Genomic DNA, 22209 nt, shown 5'->3' with positions numbered 1-22209 from the left:
GTCAGCCTTAACAACAAGGACTATGACCTGCTTAAGCCATCTTGTTGGCCCAGCTGATACCTATTTTGATGGAATGTTAGGATTGTCATCAAAGTAAGAACTCCAAGTACTGTGATAGAAATGATTGATATGAGATACATCTATTTTAGAAAAATGTTGATTTTAGTCTAACCTATTGCTGTCTATAGCATGTGTTGGGACTTATAATTTTTTTCAAAATTTCTAGCTGCAGATTGTCAAGCTGGAGTTCTTGTTTTTATTTTCCCCTAGGGTCAACACTGATTGGATCTGTATAACGTGCTAATGGGGCCATATTCACTGACACAAAGTAGCATACATATTTTTACAGGCAGTGGCAAAGGTGCCACTGGGAAGATGTGCTGATATTTAATATTTATTGACAAGTAACAGTGTGCTGGATATTGAGATGTATTCAGAACTCAATACCAGTGTCACACCACTCTAATGAATTGCCCCTGATCTGAGGTCCTTGGTCAAGCAGTCGTTGCATCTTGGGGTTTCCTTGTGATTCTTCCAGATGTCACAAAGTTGTTCCCGCTGCATTTCATACTCAGGAGGGCTCATCGATAGGAGGACACTGAGTTACTGAAACGATGCTATGTCTAGACCAAATGTTCTAGATGTCGCCAATACTTGTATCCTGCTTACCCTCCATAGAAATATAATTGTAAATGAGAGCTCATTTCCTTTTGGTTGTAAGGATGGGAGATGTTGTCCACAGTGGACTAATAGAGTCAGGTGAGAGGAATATGTTTTAGTGTTGTGTTGCACAACTGAAAGCCTAGAGCGGTGGCTCTCAGCCGTCCTGATGCTATGACCCTTTAATTACAGCCCCTCATGTTGTGGTGACCCCAGCCATAAGATTATTTTGTCGCTATTATGTAACTGTAATTTTGTTACTGCTATGAATTGTAAACACCTGATGTGCTAGATCTCTAATACAGGACCCCCAAAAGGAGTCACAACTCACTAGTTGAGAACCCACTCATTTAGATGATTATATTGAACTATATACTCCAAAACAACTAGAAACATTTTAATCATTTCCATTGGAAGTAAATTATAAATGTTTGAAACCATAGATACACTCTGATTTGAGGCCATAGATATACCCTGATTTGAGCATTACACAATGTATACATATATCTAACATTACATGATACATCAAAAATATGTATAATAATATGGATTGATTTTAAAAATAAAAAATAAAAAGAGCAAAGGCCATCTAGTAATTTCAAACATATCTACAATGTGTGGTATATATCTTTAGTACATAATACCTTACTTGTGAAAAAGTAAACATTGCCTCGAAGTACTATTTAAACCTGATTTTGTTGTAAGTAATTAAATTCAAGATGCATATTATGGACTAGTGTATACGATCTTTTGTTTTCACAGATAAAAAATAAAATTCTTTAGAAGACATTATTGGTGCAAATTTACAGTATATAGTGATGGCTTCATAAAGACTTTTTTTTGGTTCAAATGTACAATACCTTGACCTTTTGCTCTACCCAGACACAAACTATCTTATGTCTCTGTAGCATACACTACAGGCAAAACTTACTACTAAAATACAACTGAAAGTGGAAAAAAAGTTCCTCAATTGTTGCACAAAAGTGCAACCTATTTTCCCTTTGATCTATACAGCACACTAATCCATTTTACTGACTAATACAGAGAGAGATTAAGGAGTTTCTTAGTACATAATTATATAAATTCAGCTCTTCATATTTTAAAAGAGCATTTCAAAACATCTTGATGCTTTTTTTGTTTTTTTTAAGATGATGTTGTTCGTCCCTTCGTGCACAGGGAAGAGACTGCTCTCCTTCTACAGTTTCCTTACAGGACTGAAAAGGCCCCTGGTTTTTTAAGGATGCCTGCCATAAAACATATTTAAACATCGGAAGTGTTTCTGTGCTATCAAAGGGTCTGCAGACTTTGAACTAAATTTCTCACCAACAGAGGTGCCGTAATAGGTGCCTGAGACCAGACTTAAAATCAACATCTACTCACGGTGAACCAAATCTAAACGTCTGTCTGTGGAAGAGCCTGTGAGAATGGTCCCACTGTGTGCTGCTATACAAATGTTTTTGCACTATCAAGGACATAGTTCAAACATCTCTCTCCACAACAGTGATTCTATATAAAATAAATGCGTATCCAAGTGCTAAGCTCTCCTTCAGAGGCCACCATGAGAGTCATCAGCTCTGTTTGCAGTCTTATATGATTTGAATTCTTATGATGTACATTAATTACTTTTAATGCAAAAATCCATTTATACTATCCTAAAACTTTATGCTGAGATTTTTCCATCTCACAGAGTGAAACATCACATCACAATGAACTGACATTCAATGCATTCCTTAGGTGTGTGATTGGTTTTCAGGTCTCTCTCTCTGTATGTATGTTTGTATGTATGTATGTATGTTTTACATCCTTGGTTCCAGAAGCTGCATTCTAACTTAAAACCTGCAGTTTGGGGAGCTGCCTCCTGTTCTGTTGTCTTCATGAGACAGAGAACTCACTGTCTCTCTGCGATAAACATGACTGTCCCTGAGTGGGCTAACAAGCTTTGGGGGCTTTACAAGGTGCTGAAAACATGCCTTGATTGCATTTAATTTGATTCTGATTAAGAGGCACTTAAGAAGTTTCTACTGAATTAGATTACACCGAGCGTTTCTAAAGAGGACACTTCGTTATTGGAGGCAGCCTTAATTTAAAATCATCACAGAGGGGAAAACACTGTTCATTTTAATAAAGTGGGCTTAATCCCATGACAGTATTTTACAAATGCATACTGTGGGTTATGGCTTATTAAATAATAGTGTGGGGGCCCTGCGAGAATTATTTGAAATACCACATGCCTCATTCACAGTTCACCCGACCCAGACAAGGGTGATCACATTGCTTTTTTAAAAACTTAACAGAAACCAGAAAAGCTATGGGGGAAATTTTATTTAAATGAAAATAAAGAGATAAAGCTGAGGCACTAGAGTGTAAATTCTGCCTTTCTCATCAGAGTTGTAAGCAGTAAATTTTTCAGCTGACTGAAATGGAAGGGAGCTTCTGATTCAGCGAGCAGTGATAGCCAAATAAACGAAAAGTGCCACCGATTTCCTGAACTTTCTGAAATGTCATATTGCTCCCTTTTAAATAAAGAACTACCTTGACATCAAAATTTTACACACAATTAGAGCAAAAACCAGCCCTTCCCCCACCCCCACTTTGAATGTACAAGAGTGTCAGGGGTTTCCCCCTCCTAAAGTTATTATTTTACAAGCCTTGGTTTGTGTTAATGTTTCAAAAGAGAAAAAATGATTAAAAGCAAATGTCTGAAAGTCAGTTATTTCGTACTGAGCATAAACCACACAGCTAACTTTCATTGGATGAAGCCCTGCAGACACATTTGGCTTGCCCATCACTGATACTTCAGGAATAAAAGCAACTTGTGGTTTGTGGTTAGTGATTAAGCACCAGTGAACTTATGTGTGCTCTTGTATAGAAAAATCTGCTGCGTTTTGAGCATTTCTCACTTTGTAACAACATCTTTATTATGCCTTTCAGAATTAATTGGCCTAAAACCCAGCGACTCCACGATATATCTATTGGATAATTAGAAGTCTGAGGACCAACAAATAAAACCCATTATTGATGTACAGCTCTCCAGTCAAACAAATACTTTGCAGCTGCAACATGCAAAAATTATTTCCTTTGAAATGAGCATCATATCAAAGACTCCGTGCTGCTGATGACATTCATACCACCAGTTTCCATACCCTTTCTGAAATAGATTTTAAAAAAAATCTAAAAAATAATGTTATGAAGTCAGGAGGAAGAGGTAGGAGGAGTGGATGTCAAGTTAGGCTAAAACACACAGCATGGTGACATCATGAAAATAATAAATAAACAAACTCTGTAAGCCTTGAGAACAACCTACACTTCCTCTGGAGCCTACGTGGGTCTCTTCTGGAGACAAACGAGGACGGATTCACGGCAGTAGGTTTCTTAGGAAATCTGTCTGACCTTGAGAGCAGGGACTTCAGGATGGGGGCACAATGACCTACTTTAGTGATCAGTAGCTATAGATATCAGAAAATGTGCTCGCTGTCAATGATCATTGCTAAAATCTGTCTATACCACACTGGAACAATCAATTTTGTAAATGATTGCAATAATCAAGGAAATTGCCTAATTTATAAATCCTTGCATAGGGCATTTTAATGGATCCCTCCATTTTAATGCTGATGCCCTCGGAGCTCAATGAATTGTTGTCTAGGTTGTCTTTACACCAAGTGATAAAAACATCCCGTCTCGTAGGGAAACCGCATCTCATGGATATTCAGACCCTCAACCTGCGATCGCTTGCTCGTTAGTGACTTCCACAAAAGTTCCTTGCTCAGGAGCTTCACGAGGAACAAATGAGCACACGTGTTTGTGTCTGTGCACTTATGAAAACCCACTAGAGTTTGGGGACCTGAATAAATGACCTTGTAATGAATTGTCCCAGAGTAAACATATCCTCTATCCCGGACAACCCATATCATAATGATTTGTCTCTCTTTTATCGCCTAAGGCTGGGCCAGTTTTTATTTGGGAGGTTATTGTGGTGGTGGTGGTGGTGGTGGTGGTGGTGGTGACGGTGGTGGTGTAGTGGTTGGTTGGGTTGTTTTTAACCAAGTCTCAGAGTCTGCAGCCTCCACTACACTAACCTCCCAAATAGTCAATCACCCCAGCATGGATGATGCTCGCCTTGCTAAAGCACACGTGTACTGTCCCAGCCCTCCTTTGTCCACTAACAGGTGGATCCCGGAGTCCACCTGGAAACGCAGACTGCACACTTAGCTTCTCCCCTAAGCCCTCCTCTCGAAGGTTACTCATCTTGGTTAATCTCTGGCCAATTGATTCTGGCCAATAGTGTACTGTCAGAGCTCTGCTTACCGCTCAGTCTTGCCGCCCTGACGTTTATGGTGCACTGATTGGCCTCTGTCAGTGGTGCTGCTTGTAAATCCACTTTGAAAAGCTTTGTGTTAACAGCTTTCAACCGGGCTCCGAGAAGAGTACGAACAGGCAGGCAGCCGACAAGCTCGACCTCCTGCCCTTATTACAGTGAGTAAATCAGGGTTTGAGCCATTAGGCTGGAGCCTGGGGCCTACACTGAGAGGGCTGACATGACAAAAGGTCAGCCTCTGTCACACACGTGTAACAATTTGCATAATGGAATTCTGTAACTTATCTGAGGGAGGTGGTAAATGCTCAGTGGCTCCGGCTTCCCCGGCTTTTATGCTAAGTACTTACACCAGAGTCTGCGTTTCTTGTGTAAATACACAAGGAATGTCTGAACTCATGAAATCTTGGAGCATATATGACTCTAAAACAAAAAGGGAGTGAAAGAGAGGCAGGCTCCAATTTTGTATACATCTGTCGTGGAACATCTGCACGCCACCAATGTGCTCACAGCCATCCCTGGAAGAAAGGGGACCTCCCTTCCTTGGGAAGGGGTCCCCAGCTGCATACAGTGCTGGTTTTCCCACTTCATCAGAAGTGTTTAACCCATAAAATTACACTACAGCTATTTGTGGTCCTAAGGCCACACATAACTTTTCCGCAAACAATTAAACCTGCTATAATTTGCACAAGGGAATGAGCCAGCACCTCTGTCTGTTTCCGAGAATAATATTTCCATCAGACGGTTTGCTGGCGTGCTGCGATGGGAACAGAGGATTTCATCTTCCCAGCAACCCCCTAAGATTTCGATTTTGCTTTCCATGTCCTGCTTTTTAAGGCAGAGGTATAAAAAAAAAAAAAAAAAAAATCCATGGCAGAGGAAAACAATGCTAGCCTGAAGCGAGAAACACTTGTGACTCATTTTCTTCTCGTAGACAAATCCTCTCAATAAAGAAACATCAACTTCTGAATAAAATGAGGGAAATAGTCCTGCCTACATAGAATACGTCAACCTTATACAGCATTTAATCCTAACACATACACCATGACAAATGTGTGTTTGCATGAAACCTCGCCAATCAAGGGTTTCCAAATAGTGTTGTTGTTGTTGTCATTTGTTGTTTTTAGGTAGGTCATTTAAGGATTTGGAAAACCAAGGAGAGTACTGTGTTATGAGACCTAAACCAAAAGGACTAGAAAGAGACCCTGTCAGAGCCAACATGAAGCACTGCATCTTTGATTTTTAACACAATGCTGGAAACCATTCCAAGAGGCAGCAGATGGTTTTACAGTTTATGTAAAACTATAAAACTCCCTCACTCTATCAAACAGGCACCGCTACAAAAGACATCTTCAAATCAAATGAGGCAACACCAGGGAGGTAAGCCAGCTGTTGGGGTGCACGAGTGAAGACGGAACACGAGTGTTACAATGGTTTATTTTCAAGGAAGAAATCACTTGAATTCTGTGAAACTGACTTATTTACAGCTAAATTGACAGAGTGGTATATTAAATGATAAATTGCTAAAAATATGATTTTTAGTTCAATGCAACTAGATTTATAGAACCTGTCTTCCCCTGGCGTCTTGCGAATTGCCCAAAATGAGCTAGAGTACATAAAACACAGTGTGGCATTTATAGTTACAATATTATCACTGAAACAATTTTAAGTGATTTTAAGTTAATAAAAGAGTATTGATTCAAAATGATTTTTCAACACCTAAACTGTGTGTGGTGTGTGTGTGTGTGTGTGTGTGTGTGTGTGCATGTAGGTATGATAGAGTCATTTATAAAAAGCATTCACAGCAATTTCAAAAAAATAAAATCAATCCATTTCCTTCTGGTACCAATTACCTACAATGGTTTTGAAAGGCAAACATTTAGTGGGATGAAATATATATTTAATATTGGTTTTCATTAGTATTTTTGACTTAGGCTAAATGGTAATGATTAAAAAATATAAGAATATTTACTTTAAGCAGAACTCTTGTTATGTCAAAAATATTAAGGCACAAAATTAAACCACACAAAAAAAGCCCATATTAAACTATCCTCCTTGATTTTCTGAAGAAAACATGGTTAATCTTTTTTCAGAAGGCAATTGAAAACGACATATATAGACTTACCCAAGCAAAGGAGAAGACAGGCTGTATAAAGTTAAATTCCTGTCTAATACCTTGACTGTAATTCCAATAAGCCACTAAATTATTTCAATTAGCAAGGGGAAAAAATTAGGTTGAAATGGGTACAATTTATTTTGTCACTATTGCTAAACTTTCTTGTCAAATCAGACCTTGAGTTGAAAGGTGTAACTGTAGCTTATCTTGAATTATCACTTTATTTTAAACTTTTGTATTTTACTCCAGCAGAAGGCTAAGTACACACTGTGTGCATTCCTCAGGTCTAGTCATATTAAATTCTGATGTTAAACAGAAAGAGGAAACCATATACAACTAGATTAATTTATCTCAAGGGAAAAGAACGCATTAATAACCAAGATAATGTTTTCATAAATGTTGGAATCAACTGTGCCTTTTCGCTTTTTCATTAGAAAACACATTAGGATGAAGTTATCTCGCTCTCATCTACGAGTCATAACTGCCAAGAAAGAGTCTGTTTTCTTTGAATGGTCAGAGAGACCCCCCTCCACTTCACCCCACCCCCACTGCTGTACATCTAAATAGAATTAAAGCTGGAGTCCAAATCTTGTTAGAATCAATGTATGCCAGCAAAGGGCTGCTTAATGTTTTCTGTAATCTTTTTGATTTCAAGTATCTAAACATATTATTTCTCAAAACACATTAAAATCCTAATTCCAAAAGAAACTGGCCAAAATATTTTTTTTAAAAAAGACTAATTTAGATTTTTTTAAAAAAAAAAATTGGTTAGCTTGCTAATCTCTTGAAACTGGAAAAAATTAATAACCTTAGATCATTACTGAGGGGGGAAAGACCACTCCTCATGAAACCCTAAGGAGCCAAAAATGCTTGGAAGAATGCAATGCTGCTTAACGTTCTGTTGCTGCGTTTTGAATTGTTGGGATTATATCCAAGGAAAATATTAACCTAAAAAAAAATGTTTGGCAGCACGCTTACAAACACATTCTCTGTGGCCATGCCCACCAAATGTTTAGCATCTCTTCTATGAGCGAAGCAAAGCTTTTAATGAATAATCAAAAGGAGTGACCAATGTGAGCTGGTTTGCTTCCACTCTAACACTTCACCCTTCACGTGCACAGTGCAGAGGCAGAATCATACAATGAGCTGTAAACCGAATCCATCATCTGCTCAGAAACGGTAACGGGGGAAATTAGCCATCCATTTATTGTACTGAAGTAAAGATGAGCAACCTTGCAAAGATCTATCAGGACCTGAGTATTGAATTCTAAGCAGGAAGACGTTCCTTGAGCAAATGGCTGGAAAGAACTCTCAGAAAGAAGAATGAGAGCAGTTGGCTTTTAAAAAGAAGGAGTCACCATTCAATCCCTTTTAACTGTCTTGAAAATCTGCTTCAGGTCATCCTGATATTCCAGGTGTCTAAAATAATACTTAAGTGAATAATTATTTTGTGAGTCACTGAAAAAAAAAAAAAAAAACTATTGTGAAGCCTTTCCTGTGAAGATCTATAGTGGACTCCGATCACAGATTCTATCCGATATAAACAAGAAGTAAACTTCTTCAGAATAAACAGAATGCAGACTTGAAGTCTAAACTTTAAAGGGCAATTTAACGTTTACGCTTCCCTGTTATTAAAAGTGATTTTGATTCAAATGATTATATCTCATAAATCGCATGGCTTAAAATTTTTAAGTCATCATTTATTCATTTTTTTAATGTTTTGTTATGACAGGGTCTCACATAGCCTAGGCTGTCCTCAAACTTCCGTTGTAGCTGAGGCTGGCCTTAATGCCCGATTCTTCTCCACCTCCCACAGAATGCTTAGTTTTATATTGTGCTAGAGATCAAACTCAGGCTCTCATACATTGTGCACAAGCACTCTATTGACTGAGCTATGTTCCCAGACATTCATACTTCATATCTTAAAAGTAACTGTACTAATAAAAGTCTATGCCTATCTTAAAAAGTGTTCTGTCACTACAAATAGTTACTGCCACTAAATAACCCCAGCCAGTCACATTTTTTTTTACCATCTCTCAGGAGACATTTTACATGGCTGAAATGTTATCCCTTCAGTCCGCCAAATGTATGTCATCCTAATTATTATTGCAGAGGGCTGATAAAAATTAGATTGTCTTCTGAAGCAGGAGTAGGAGCCTATAGATCATTCAAGCACAAACCTAGTAGACCTCTCTTTTTTTTCAAACACAAAGAACTAACTTTATATATCTTCCTAATACACTCAATTCATGTAACCCAAACAACAGGTGAAACTCACTTTAAATCCATGGAGATATCAAGGGAAAAAAAGAAAAAAGGAAAACAATCCTATTACTATAACAAAATTCTTCCTCCATCACATACTAATCAAAAGCATAACAGAAAAGTCCCATAGTTCTCAATGTTAATATGTATTGTCAAACTCTGTATGTGTAGTGGCTTCTTGCCAACATCCCAATCACTCAAAGCCTTCTAGGAAAAAAAAAAAAAAGAACTATTTTTTTTCCCCACATTTATAGCTTTGTCCTCCCAAAAGTCTAAAAATAGACAAGCATCAGAGGGCACGAACACGGGATTCACTTTCACATTTTCAGATAGAACCTATCTGTACCACGACTGCTCCGTGGTTCCCCTGGGAGGCATTGGCAGACCTTTAACAACCTGATAGTGGAGTCCTTAATAACAGCGCTGGGGCCTGCAGGGTGCACGGGTGGACGTCATAAACTTTAAAGCATGCAGGAGGTTACAACTGAATTAGTGAGACCGGAAAGCCATCGAGGAAGGTGTCCAAGCCATCGGTGGACTCATTATGGCCTGCTCTGTCAGTTTTGCTATGCCATAGCTCTAACTTTTACCTCCGAGTAGTTTCCTGGCAAGCCCCTTCCTCCTGCCCTGCTTTACATGTTACTTTTCTGAACTTTTCTGTTGGTTTTGTTGTTTGTTTGTTTGTTTTTAAGAAAAGCCTCATTTAATGACATAAATATGCCCTTCCCCCTCCTCACTCAAGGATTACATCCAGAAAGACAAAAACTGCCTGCTTTCCCACAACTATCTAAGAGGGATCAGGAAACTGGATCCAGAACTCAGTGGATAACTACAGAGTAGGAGGCTCACGGGGCCACCCTGTTCTCACCTTGGGCTACAGGGCTGCATGCTCACATGGCCATTCTTCTTCTACCAAGGGAGACTTTGCAGGCAAAGGCCTTGGCCCCCTGACCCCAGCAGTCATGTGGTGAGGATTCTGGACAATAGGCTCTGTTTTCCACAGCACCCTCTCCTGGGCCTAATACAAAGCTGGCCAGAGGGAACCCAACAAATATGTAAGTGGATGATTATATTGGAAGTTTTAGTGGGACAGCTCACCCCAAGAATGGTCACATGGACAAGCCTTTGAGCCACATGTAGCCAGAAAGCTCACTGTTGCCGAGATAGCCCTCTACCAAAGTGCACTAAAGAGAACCTGGTCCCCAGCAATGAAGGACCTGACTTTTCTGATGATTTCCTCCTTCATTAGTTCACCTGCCCAGAGATTTCCACCACCTCAGCGTCTGTCCTCTCGTATCTAATATTTCATAACTAATTATAATCCCCTCTCTTCCAGAATGGACCTCAATAATCAAGCAGCTCCCAAGATTAGGGCTTTTACAGACACACTATTTTAAGATAATAGTCGAGATTAATTTATACCAAAATGCCACTACCTCTCATGTTTTGATAATCTACTTGGTTGAAAGCTGTACAATTTCACTTTGTCAGAAGAGAAACCAAAAAAAATTTTTTTTTAATTTTGATTTACAATATCATTCACAAAGGAGGTTGGGTACTTTTCAAAGTTCTGGAACATGTTGGTCTCTCACATTCAACATTTATAAAAAAAAAAAAAAAAAAAAAACCGAAGAAGTTTTAGGTGACCTAAAACTGGCCCCAAAATTGCTATGTAGTCCCAAGTGACTTTGAACTTGTGACTCTCTTGTCTCTACCTGCTTAGCGCTAGAATTAAAGGTGTTCTCACAGCCTTCCGGTTTAAGTGCTGCTGAGAAACAACTCCTTCTTACTTAGCAAGCAAGCACTCCACCTTATCTCCACAAACTTGTTTTCCTCTGAGAAAATGACCCCTAACTCTGCCCTCTCGGCTGCCGCTCCAGGCACAGAGACCTATGGGAGGAGCTGGGAACCTAGCATAAAGATCACCTGGCTGGACCGCTGCCCCTGCTCAATCTCTTGAGTGTGTTTGGCTGTTTCCTCTTGACCTGAAGACTGAGAAGCCCGAGGGGCTAATCCTTTACAGTTCGAACCCAGGCAGGTTAAAGTGGCTGACTTCTAGAGTCAACAGGTCCCGAGGCAAGCCACACTCGGCCAGCATCTCTCCTGCTGGAACTTCTGACGTCAGCCCTCCACCAGACAGAAGAATGTATTCTCTACACTAGTGGGGCTGAGAGTGGGGGTAGGGTGGGTTTCCAGGGGCCGAAGGTGAGGCCCTGAGACCCGGCCCAGGCTGGGTGATCAGCTCGGGCAGCTTACCTCCCAGAGGTGCTGCGTGTTCCTCACTGCGCCGGTCTGCACTTTCTCCGGGGACAGGAGCACGCCCTGGAAGGGCCCAATCCAGGTGCCCTGCTGGATCCTTTGCGCGGCACAGATGCCGTACGCCAGGCCTGGCACCGTGCTGGTACACAGGCACACCTCCCGCGGCAGGTCCCGAAGCCACTCGGGCAGCTCCGGCGGGGGTGCAGCGGCTGCCGCGCTGCTGGTGCCCACGAGCCGGCGCAGCGAGTGCAGTGGCCCGTGCATGGGGCACTCCCCGTTACGGTTGTCCGCGCACATGTCGCAACCTGTGGGTGACACCGGGGAAGGAGGGAAGGGAGAGCGTTAACCTGGTCTTTTGGGGGGGGGGATGTCGGGGGAGGGGGAAGGGGATCCTCGGGAAACTCCCTAAACTGCAGCAGGTAAGCCACCTGTTGGGGACTGGGACACCAGAAGGGCGCCAACGCCACAGGGAGTGGGGAAGGGACTTGTGCCACATCCTGGGGACTTGCAACATTCAAATACACCTGCTGAGATCCACGCAAGGCTTAGATGCTAGGCTTGGCTAGCCAGGTGTGCATGACCGCGACTTTTGCTTCCCGTCCAGCTTGCCTGCATCTCTCTACCCGACATTTTTGCCTTCCCTCTAGCCAGTGTCTCAGGGTGTGTTTATCTTCTCTCCCTCAAGAAGTCTGTCTCTCATCCTACCATTTATCTCACAAAGTCGCAGATAGTGCACGGATGACTCAGATAGTACTTGCTCAGTGTGACAGGTACAAACACTGGACTCTGAAACTTCCTACGCTATACTTCGGAGCGCAAGCTCCAACCCCGGTCCTTTAGGAGCTAGGACCCCAGTCTCTGTCCAGTGCCCACTCCAGCGAGTTCACTCATCAGAGATGAGAGGGGACAGGGAGGAGGGAAGCGGGAGGAGGGAAGCGGGGACGGGAGGAGGAAAGGGGGGAGAGGGGATGACAGCTGTGATTGTGTGTGAAAGTTCTGCCCAGAGACCAAACCAAATAGGACGTTTAAGGATCGAGGTAAAGGGTCTTTAATGATCTAGGTAATGATTCCATTGAGCACGACGGAGGAAGGCCTAGCCCAAGTTAAATGAGATTATGTTATCTGGTGAAGCTGTTCCTGACTTGCCCCCAGGGCAGACATCACACAAGAAGATTCCTACACTCCAGGCACGCTGGTCCAGGGCACCCAGTGTCGCTTGACTCGATCTAGGCGGGAAAAGGCCAGGCAGCCACTAGAAGCTAAGCTTTCAGCGATCACTGCTGTCGGAATCGCAGAGCCTAAGGGTTATTAATGGGCCTGGCGGAGCCGCCGTGTCTGCTCCCTGGTGCAACAGGCCTCTGCAGAGGATTCCAGCCTCTGCGGGGAGGTCCAGGGTTCTTCTGCTGCTGAGCCCTGTGGCACTGCCCCTGGCACCTGGTGCTCTTGTGTGGGGTGAAGATGGTAAGAGTCTGGTAGCAGGGTACCTGAGTTACTTCTTGGCACCTTCCCCCTTGTCTCCATGGCAATTAGCCCTTGTAGATAACTCCAAATGTGCCATGTCTATGCTGAAACTGTGAATCACCCAAGAAATGTGTTACAAGACAAATCAGTGAAGGAGCCTCCACAAGGAGCAACCGAGGATAAAGAACCCTTGCCAGGACAATGGCAATGGTTGACTAAGTGAGCATCCTATCTGACCACAGGTGCTTCCGGGTCAGTCGTGTCCTCCCCTCAGTGAGCAGCCACTCTGTTCCAGCTATGATTGCCCAAGGAGTGAGACCTGTTGGTTCCAACTCCTTAGTGGCTATCCACAAGACTCCTTTGAGGACCAATCCCCTGTTTCTGCAGGTATGCTTCTGTGCCTCCCTTAACACAAAGGTAACTCTCCTCCTTCAGCATCCCAGGCTCCTGTGAAGACTTTTCAAGACTCTTGACCCCAGGGCCTAGATGGAAGTAGGTGACACTCACACCAACTTTTCAGAAACACATATATTTTCACTCAGTCTCTCATTCCTTCACTTGTGAACAACAAGAAGACACTGCAGAAACAAAATGACAATATTACCCCTCTCCCCCAGTACCTTCTATGTGCCGCGTGCCCACCTTGCACCAACCTGCCACTCTGCTATCTAAGTGCCCGCAATTCCCATTGTTGCCCATGAAGCAAAAGAACACTGCTACTGAACCAAGGGCCAAGAAACTAGAAAGAGACAGCAGAAAGACTTCACTGTGCCTGACTCCACAGCCTTCAAATGCAGAGATTTAGGAAGACTAATGAGGGCTAGGAGAATTTTATATACCAACTCATGACTCGATCGATAGAATTGAAAGAGTTTACTTATGTAACCATTTGGGGGCCAGGAAAAGAACTCGGGCATGATTGAGTTACAGTTATAGGGACAGTTCTCTCTTCCACACTCATGGGCTTGAGGGAGCTAAAGTATAAGAATAGGAAAATAAATAGCCAGCGCCCATAATTTCAAGACATCTGCTTTCACGGACACGTTGAAATGACCTTTCACCACCTGAGCAGAAAAAACAGCTCTTAAAAAATGACAATGAGAAAAGGCAACGTGCCCATGAAAATAAATATAAGTCACACAGGGAGTGCTTGACTGATTTTCTTTTCTAGTTCATTCAATTAAGTGGAGAGTGAGGGGGGGGAACCCTCACAACCTAATAGCCTGTGCCAAAAATTCTATCAACTCCCATGTAGCATCTCATCATGTATGTGGATAAACAGATTAGAAGCAATTAACTCCAGTCACTGCCCCCACAGAAGACAAGAAGCACACTTCAATCATATTTGGAGTGAATGACAGCTAACTCGTTTCTGAAGCCCTCCCTCTTCAGTGTGTTAGGTTTGATTGTTTCCACAGCATACTTTAAAAGTAGCATTTTGTAGCATACTAAAAAATAAAAACAAACAAACAAACAAACAAAAAACCTGAGGCTCCCCCCCCCCCCAGATCTAGAAGACTATATCCTACGTTCACACATGAAAAGTGGGCAAGCCTCGTCCAGGCTAATTAGCTCACTTAATATGTGTCTTTATAAAAATGTAAAAATATTTCTGCCAGAAAAGTTGAGCAGTTACCATCAAAATAAAGTTATGTCTAGTCTCCAACATTTTTTTACCACATGCAAAATCTCTTGGACTGAAAAATATTTATTTCTAACCTGTCTCAGGGTCCCAGAGGAGCCTGGGGAAGTTTTAAACAAGTGACTTTTTTCTCGAGATTGACACACAGTCACAAGTTGGCAAACATAGTGTTTTCTAGCCTGTGAGCCACAAACACCCACACAGAAAGGTTTGAAAGAGAAACCAGCTAGGTTCTCTAACTTCTCCCTACAGTGCAGTCCAGGCCTTAAGATTTTTGTACAAGTTTACAGTTATGCACACGATGTCTTCAAAATGTCACTGTGCAGTATGAAATTACAGCAAGCCAGATCTCTTTCAGAGCACATCTGCCCAGTGGGTGTGAGTAAAGAAATAGGGTGAAAGTGGGTTACTGGTTCTTGCCCACAGGCCTTCACTTCATTTCAATCCTTCTTACTGTGTGAATGTTTTCAGAGGTTTTTTGTTGTTGTTGTTTTCAACTACATATACTATTTAAAAAAAAACAACAACAACACTTCAAATGAACACTATACAAAGCAGAACAGTACAAAGCAGAACAGGGAGTCTGTTTTCTCATTTTAAGGAAAGGTGAAACATTTGGGGGGGGGTTGCTGAATGGTGGGTGTGGGCACTGGTAGGGCTCTCTCCACAAAGCTTTGTCCGGGAGTGTCTCCATACTAGGATTAGTGTGCAGAAGCCTCTCCAGTTCTTACACCCCTATCCCTCGGTTAAGAAAACCCGAAGAGTAACTTAGAAGCCTGCTGAGCCATACCGCTCAGGCTGTAAATCCTTCTCAGCGGCAGACGGGGGTCGCAGACCTTAGGCCAGAAGGCCAAGCCTTGAGGGGCCAGGAGGCATTGATCGGTCCCCGGAGTGCCGCCTGCTGGCAACTCAGAGTCCAAAGCCCCTGGGGAGGGGGCATGGTGGCCTGGGGGGTCCTAGGGCAGCCGGGCCTGCCAGGAGCCTCACTCTGAATTACTCTCGAGGGCTCAGTTATGCCCTGCGTTCCCCGTTCCCGTATGCAGGATATGGACAAAGAGTGATGCACAGATGACTGGATATGCCTTAGCCTCCGAAGGATTCCGTTTAAAGGCCTCACCCAGCTTCTAGCCTCGAAGGGGTGGCCACCAGGAAGAAAAGCCCTTGGTCGTGGCCTAGCTCTTAGGGATGCTCTGAAGATTCTGGCTGCAGGCAACATGCAAAAAAAGACCATGGGTTTTCTCAGCCTAGCCTGCTGGCTTGGCCCAGGAACCAATGAAAGAGACAAAGGGGGAGGGAGAAAAAAAAAAAAGGAGGGAGGGAGAAAATGTGGATTTTATTTGTCTCTTGGTGACTGTATTAATAAATTAAATGAGAGCTCCTTGGTGTGAGGGTGAGAGAATATTGCACGGAGATAAACCTAGCCGCCCTCTGCCCCTGCGAGGCCGCCATATACAAGGCAGAGATGATGAATAGGAGCAGAGAGAGAAGATCGAAGCGGGTCTGGGCTGGCTCTACTCTCTCCTACAAAACTATAGGGCAATTAATTGTGGCTTGTCCCCTCATCCTTCATCTCCTGGTGGCACATATCGATGGAGATTACTGCTGATGGACCATTTTATCACCTTAAATAAACAGTCGCCACCTCTTCTAACCTCAATCTAATATATGGCTTTATGTTCGGTTTCAGGGCTCCGGATAAAGAATGATGTAAAATAGCTAAATCATGTGTGTTTACGAGGTGGGGTCGGGCCTGCACAAAAAATTCGAGAAAAAGAAAAATAGAACAATATAATAAGCCTGCACACCAACACTGAAGTCTCTCCCCAGGGAACCAGGTCTGAATCGCTTGGCTTGCCGATATACTAGATGGGAGTAGGACAGGGTGTGTCTTGGTACTAAGAACTAGCAGCTTCTCAAGAAGCGCTCCAACAATGAAGTGGGGAGAGATTACAATTAAGCTAGAAACCCATGATGCTCCCACATCCCCCAGTACAGCACCCTGCAAACCCATACACACCAATCCTTCACTACGCTCAGTCTCTTCCCCAAATCTTTGCCGAATATGAAGCTGCCAACAATGAAACCTGCAACCCTTGCACAGCCGTGGTTCCCAAAACTGCTCCCTGCACAGGAGTCCTTTCCTAAATCAGAAAGGTTCTAAAGCATCCCAACACTGAGAGAGTATAGCATGACCCAACTCTATGCCTTGACACCAGGACAAGTTCATTTCCAGCCTCCTTCTCAGTATATAGCCAGCCGGTGTTCACAAAAGAAATTATGAAAAACTAACTCTACGGAGATGATCAGGGTCATACCCCAGACATGCCCAATGACTTTCAGCATCCTCCAAGAGTACTAATAAGGGCTCAGAAAACACTTCCGCTGCCCAGAACTGGAGAAGAGACCACTGGGATGCAGCCCCAAGGGTTCAGGCAACCCAGCAGCAAAGAAGGACTGTGTATGTATTTCACATTGCAGCACTTGACTTTTAAGGGAGAGGGCAGCAAGCAAAGCCCTGAGAGCTTTGGTGTAACGTATGTCTCAATCCCTCGAAGGCAGGTCAATAGCAGGAACCTACTGAAGGAGCTCACTTGGACACGACTGAAAATCTGATAGGAAAGAGCTACAAGCGCATTGACTGTGGCATCTGCCACTTGTGCCGAACAGAGTCTTAAGGTGTGACTGATCAGTTCTGGAGCACATTACTAACCATGGGCAAAAGGAAGAGGAGAAACGAGGAGGCTCTTTTTTGCCTACTAAGAAAAAAGAGAAAAGACTAAATGCTACTTTAAATAAAAAGTTACAAAGGGATGCTATGCTAAATGTTTGCCTTAACTTTACACACACACACACACACACACACACACACACACACACACACACACACTAAGTTGAAAGAGAAATAGGGAGAGAGAGGAGGGGAGAAGGAGAAGGGAAAGCTAGAAGTGAAAAATTAAAAGTACTTCAGCTTCTCTCCTGCTTCCCTGCCCTAACCCCCGCCCCCATACAGTACAAAAATGAGGAGATGCTTTTGTTTTCAGACTTTCAAGGAACCAAATACCAATACCCAACACCCCTGGAAAAGTTTTAAGTCTTTGCATTTCAGATTTGTTTGAACCGCCTAGCTAGATTAAACCCAGTCACTGCTCATCTCCAAAACACACCGGACACCTTAAGCAAGTGCCAAGTTTACTTGCCGAGGACCAGAGGTTGTTCCCCAGCACCCAGAGCTATGGTTCCTTTCTCATTTCCTTCCAACTGTTCCTTTAATTAGCAACAAAAGAGAGGTGTAACAATCTAACTTCCTGTCTCTCCCCCTGCACTTTAAACATTCAATCAGTCTGTTTGACTTAAAAGAAGATATCAGGCCATTAACAAAGTATGAATAAATAAAAATCACAAGCAATTCTCTCCAACCTGGGGTCCGGGGAGTTATCTAGGTAACAAACTGGTTCATATCCATATGTCAATTCGTAATCACTCCTAATTCTTTCTCTGATTGGTGGATGCTTCCTCTAGTGAAAATATGTTAAGTTCACTACCACAGTGTGAAACACACACACACACACACACACACACACACACACACAACCCAAAGCCAGGGTTGGTATCTTTTCCAACCCAGATTTAATATAGAGAAATGACTGCTATCTTAGATAAGGTGCCCCTAATCAGCAATGATTATATTTCGCTTAGCAGTAAGAACTATTGTCAAGCTTTCCATTTCACACTTTTAAAAGAACTGGTTGTAAGACAACATCTGGAAGAAATTCACGAGGAAACACACATCTTTAAACTCGATTAAGACAATGTAATTTTATAAAATGTCTGAAACCCTGAAATACACGAGTCTTCTTAAACTCATCCAAAAAAAAAAAAAGGAACTGCAACTCTTATCTTAAACCAATATTTTACCCTCAGACGCTAGAATTGAAAAAGGTAAATACAACCTTTGTATTTGGTGCCTTGGCTAGTAGTTGCTACCTCCGTCACAATAACTCTTTGAAGAAGAGTGACAACCCTCAATCATGTGGCTAATGCCCATTGTTCTTTCTTAAAATCAAATCAACAACCTAGGAATCATATTCTAATCATATTCTTTCGTTTTTATGAGAAATCAAGAAGTCTGTGGTGTGACAGACATTCTGCAGGGAACAACTTATTAAAATAGAATAAAAGTAAATATTTATGATCTACTTTCTTATACAGAAGCCAAATGAAGAATGGATTGAAGAAAATCGATGGATGAGCGCTACTGTAATGTGACTCTTTCTCTCACTTGCTTTAAGGTTCTGTTGGAAGGTTTGGAGAGATTACTTAGTTTTAGGTGTTAAAATATAATTCTTGAAATTACCAAGAAGTAACAGATGCATATCAGCACACATTCTTAATCCTTCATTGAGGGTTTTGTTTCGAAATATCAGAATATAACCATTTTAAGACAGGAATTTGGAATTGTGAATACAGAAAGCTTGGGATGTTCTGATATGTAGCTAGTCAGTCACTGTTTACGTGAGGAAGAGGTAAGTTTCTTTCACTAAATTGCCATCACTTCTAACTTTAAAAAACAAATTGTTTAAACGAAGAAAGCAACACGGGTTGCAAACAGTTGCCGGTTCAAGGTTTGCTTGAGAATTCAGGATCTGCAAAGAACGACACTGTCTCCAGATTGGAATTTTTCTTCTTATTCAGGGGTGTTTTCCTTCCCTTTCCTTGGCTTCTAAATAAATAGTAGCCCGACTAATAATACCTACCTGCAGGAAGAAACTGACTCATTGTCACAAAAAATAAAAATAAAAAACCAACATCAAAACATCCTACTGCTGCGAGATCCCGCTTGTATAATCAAGAGACCCGAAAATGAGCTGCCACCGTGAACTCCATGGAATATAGATTGAGAAGCAAACCCTGGTTTCCATGCTCCCTAGTCCGGATCAGGCCATACTGGGTTCACAGGGGCAATCCTGGCCACCAGCTGCCAATACCCGCCTGGCCCGGAACACTGGGCGGCAGGAGGGCGCAGGACCGCAGGAGTGGCACAGCCTTGTAGCTGTGAAGCGGGGTCTGATGAGAGCGGAGAAACAGAAGCCCGTGGTGACACCCAAGCAACCTTCTCTAAACGCCAGAAAAGTTTTGCCACAGTGATCCGGGTGGCCCGGGACAGCGGCTTGAACTAAGATCCCCCACCCTTCACCCGTGTCACCTTCCTGAGACCCTACCCGCCTTCTCCACCACTCCCTGCTGTCGCCAGCAGAGTGGGCGAGCATGGGCTGCGGCTACGTACGGTTGTTGGGGTCGCTGGTGTGCTGGTTGAGCGGGATGATTTCCATGCGCTGCTGCCCGTACAGGTAATAGTCCAGCTCCTCGGCACTGCAGCGGAAACGTGGGACGCCACGGCCGTCCCCCACGCTGCCACCGCCACCGCCGCACTTGGCCGGTCCGGGGCCCGAGGAGGCGCCGAGGCACAGGTCCTTTGGGGGCAGTGGCTCTGCGGCCACCGCTGCAGCAGCTAGAGGAGCGAACACCGGCATCTGCGCCACCGGCAGGGCCGAGAGACCCGCCAGCGCGGCGGCGGCTGCGGCCGCGGCGGCGCAGGAGGAGGCAGAAGAGGCAGAGGTGGAGGAAGGAGCCGGGGTGGACGAGACGGACGAGAGCGAGGCGGGCCGCGGCCGCAGGCCGTCCGGAGGAGGCTCGGCGCGCTCGGGAGGCGGAGGCGGCGGCGGTGGTGGCGGTGGCTGCAGGGGCTGTGGCGCGCCCAGGGCGAGCGCGGCGCCGCTGCCTTTGAGCGGGCCGCCGCCGCCGCCTCCGTGCGGGAAGAGTTGCTGCCAGTGCTGCAGGTAAGCTGGGTCCACTTTGAGGAAGGCCGAGCCGCCGGGATCCCCCGGCTTCAGCATGTCCGACGCCTCGAGCTGGGGGGGACAGAGGAGGAGGAGGAGCGCAGAGTGAGCCGGATCCGGGTCCGAACCAGACGGGGCGTGCGGGAGGATCGCAGCGAGCTGGGTGGAGCACCGAAGCCCCCCTTCTCGGATCCGGCAACACGGCCCGCGGCTACGGTCCCCGCTTCCCAACTCCGCCCGGGCGCAAAGTTTACTCGGAAGCCTGGGCGCGTAGCGCGGAGGTGGCTGCGTGCTCACGGTGTTGCCTCGCAGCCCGCTAGCCCAGCTCCCAACCCCGCTCAGCTGGGACCCCAAGAGCCGGCGCTTTCCGGCACAACTCCGGGCAGGACGTCTCCCCCGCCCCCAGCAAGCGCCCCGGAGCCAACCCGAGGCGAAGTGGCGCAGCGCCGGAGCCGCGCTGGCCTCAGGCGCCGGGAGGCGGGACAGTCTCGCCCCCCGCCCCTTGCCCCAGACCTCCAAGCTCCCAGTGCCCCGGTCCAGCCCCACCGTACCTGGGGACTGAGAGCAGCCGGCGGGGGCTAGCGTTCTGGTGTGCGGGAGGCCGTCTCGGTGTACGGGGCGGTGGGTGGGAGCCCCGGGTGAGCTACATGACCCCAAGCCGGAGGACACGGAGAGTTTTAGAGACCACGCAGCCTGGAGCCCTCCCCGGGACGCCGGCAAAGGACACGGAGGTCCGCGGAGGGCGCAAGAGCGGCTCCGCAGAGATCGCTGGAGCGCGGGAGGACGCGGGACCGAGCCGCCTCTGGCTGTTGCGCTCGGCCGCTTTCGGCGCTTGGGCTCTGCTCTGGCAGCCTCTCGGCTGGACACGTGGGTTTTACGACAGCACCAAATACATGTGTGTGCGTGTGCGTGCGTGTGTGTGTGTGTGTGTGTGTGTGTGTGTGTGTGTGTGTGTGTGTGTGTGTGTGGAACCGCGAGCGTGTGGATGGAGAGGAGAGGAGGGAGACTGAAAAGGGGAAGAAGGGAAAGGGAGGAGGAGGGAGGGGAGGGAAGAAGAGAGAGGAGAGAGGAAGGAAAGGGAAGAAAGAGAGAGGGAGATGGAGGGGGAGGGGGAGGGAGGGAGAGAGGAGGGAGGAACGGGGAGGGGGAAAGAGCAGAGAAGGGCAGAAGGGAGAGGAAAGAAGGAGTAGGCGGGAGCAGGCCAAGGGAACGTAGGGGAGGGAGAGGGAAGAAGGAAGTTGAAACTAGGCTGGACCCGCAGACACCGGGTGCGTCTCCGTCTTTCCCGCACAGACACCTCCTCTGTACACACAGACACACACATACACACATTTTTTATTATTATTATTATTTTGGCGTGACGACTCCAGCTTGCTTGTTGTACTTTTTCTGTCTGCAATGTATCTTTTTCTAGGTGGGGGGCTCAGTGTCCCGATCCCCAAAACTATGGAAACACACAAACCGGGCAAACATCTTCGGGTCAGCTGGTGTCTGTGGAGGAAGCAGCACACACCGCGGGAGGCGCGTCCCCCCAGTCCTCACAGCGAGTTTGCTTTTCAGCAGGGTTCAGATTTTCCTGGAATGCTGTTGGGTGCCAGAGTTGACTCGCCCGCCAAGCAATTTCTAGCCTGAATCCTCCGAAGAGAAAAGTTGGGGG

At 45.0% G+C, this 22209-nt stretch overlaps 1 protein-coding gene across 1 annotated transcript in view; it reads right to left on the bottom strand.

The window, feature by feature from the left end:
• The window catches only part of Prdm6 (PR/SET domain 6), a 101986-nt gene extending 80847 nt beyond the window's left edge, over positions 1-21139 (bottom strand). Inside the window, exons 1-4 of the mRNA XM_021214878.1 lie at positions 21104-21139; positions 20000-20624; positions 11610-11917; positions 3623-3629 (exon numbers count right to left, since the gene is read on the bottom strand). Coding sequence (XP_021070537.1) covers positions 3623-3629; positions 11610-11917; positions 20000-20609 — 925 coding nt within the window. The 5' untranslated portion in view covers positions 20610-20624; positions 21104-21139. The remainder of the gene's footprint in view (positions 1-3622; positions 3630-11609; positions 11918-19999; positions 20625-21103) is intronic.
• Between the last annotated feature and the right edge of the window lie 1070 nt (positions 21140-22209).

Source organism: Mus pahari, chromosome 15, assembly GCF_900095145.1.
Source record: "Mus pahari chromosome 15, PAHARI_EIJ_v1.1, whole genome shotgun sequence".
Classification (NCBI taxonomy): domain Eukaryota; kingdom Metazoa; phylum Chordata; class Mammalia; order Rodentia; family Muridae; genus Mus; species Mus pahari.
This window is presented reverse-complemented; position numbering and strand designations above follow the sequence as displayed.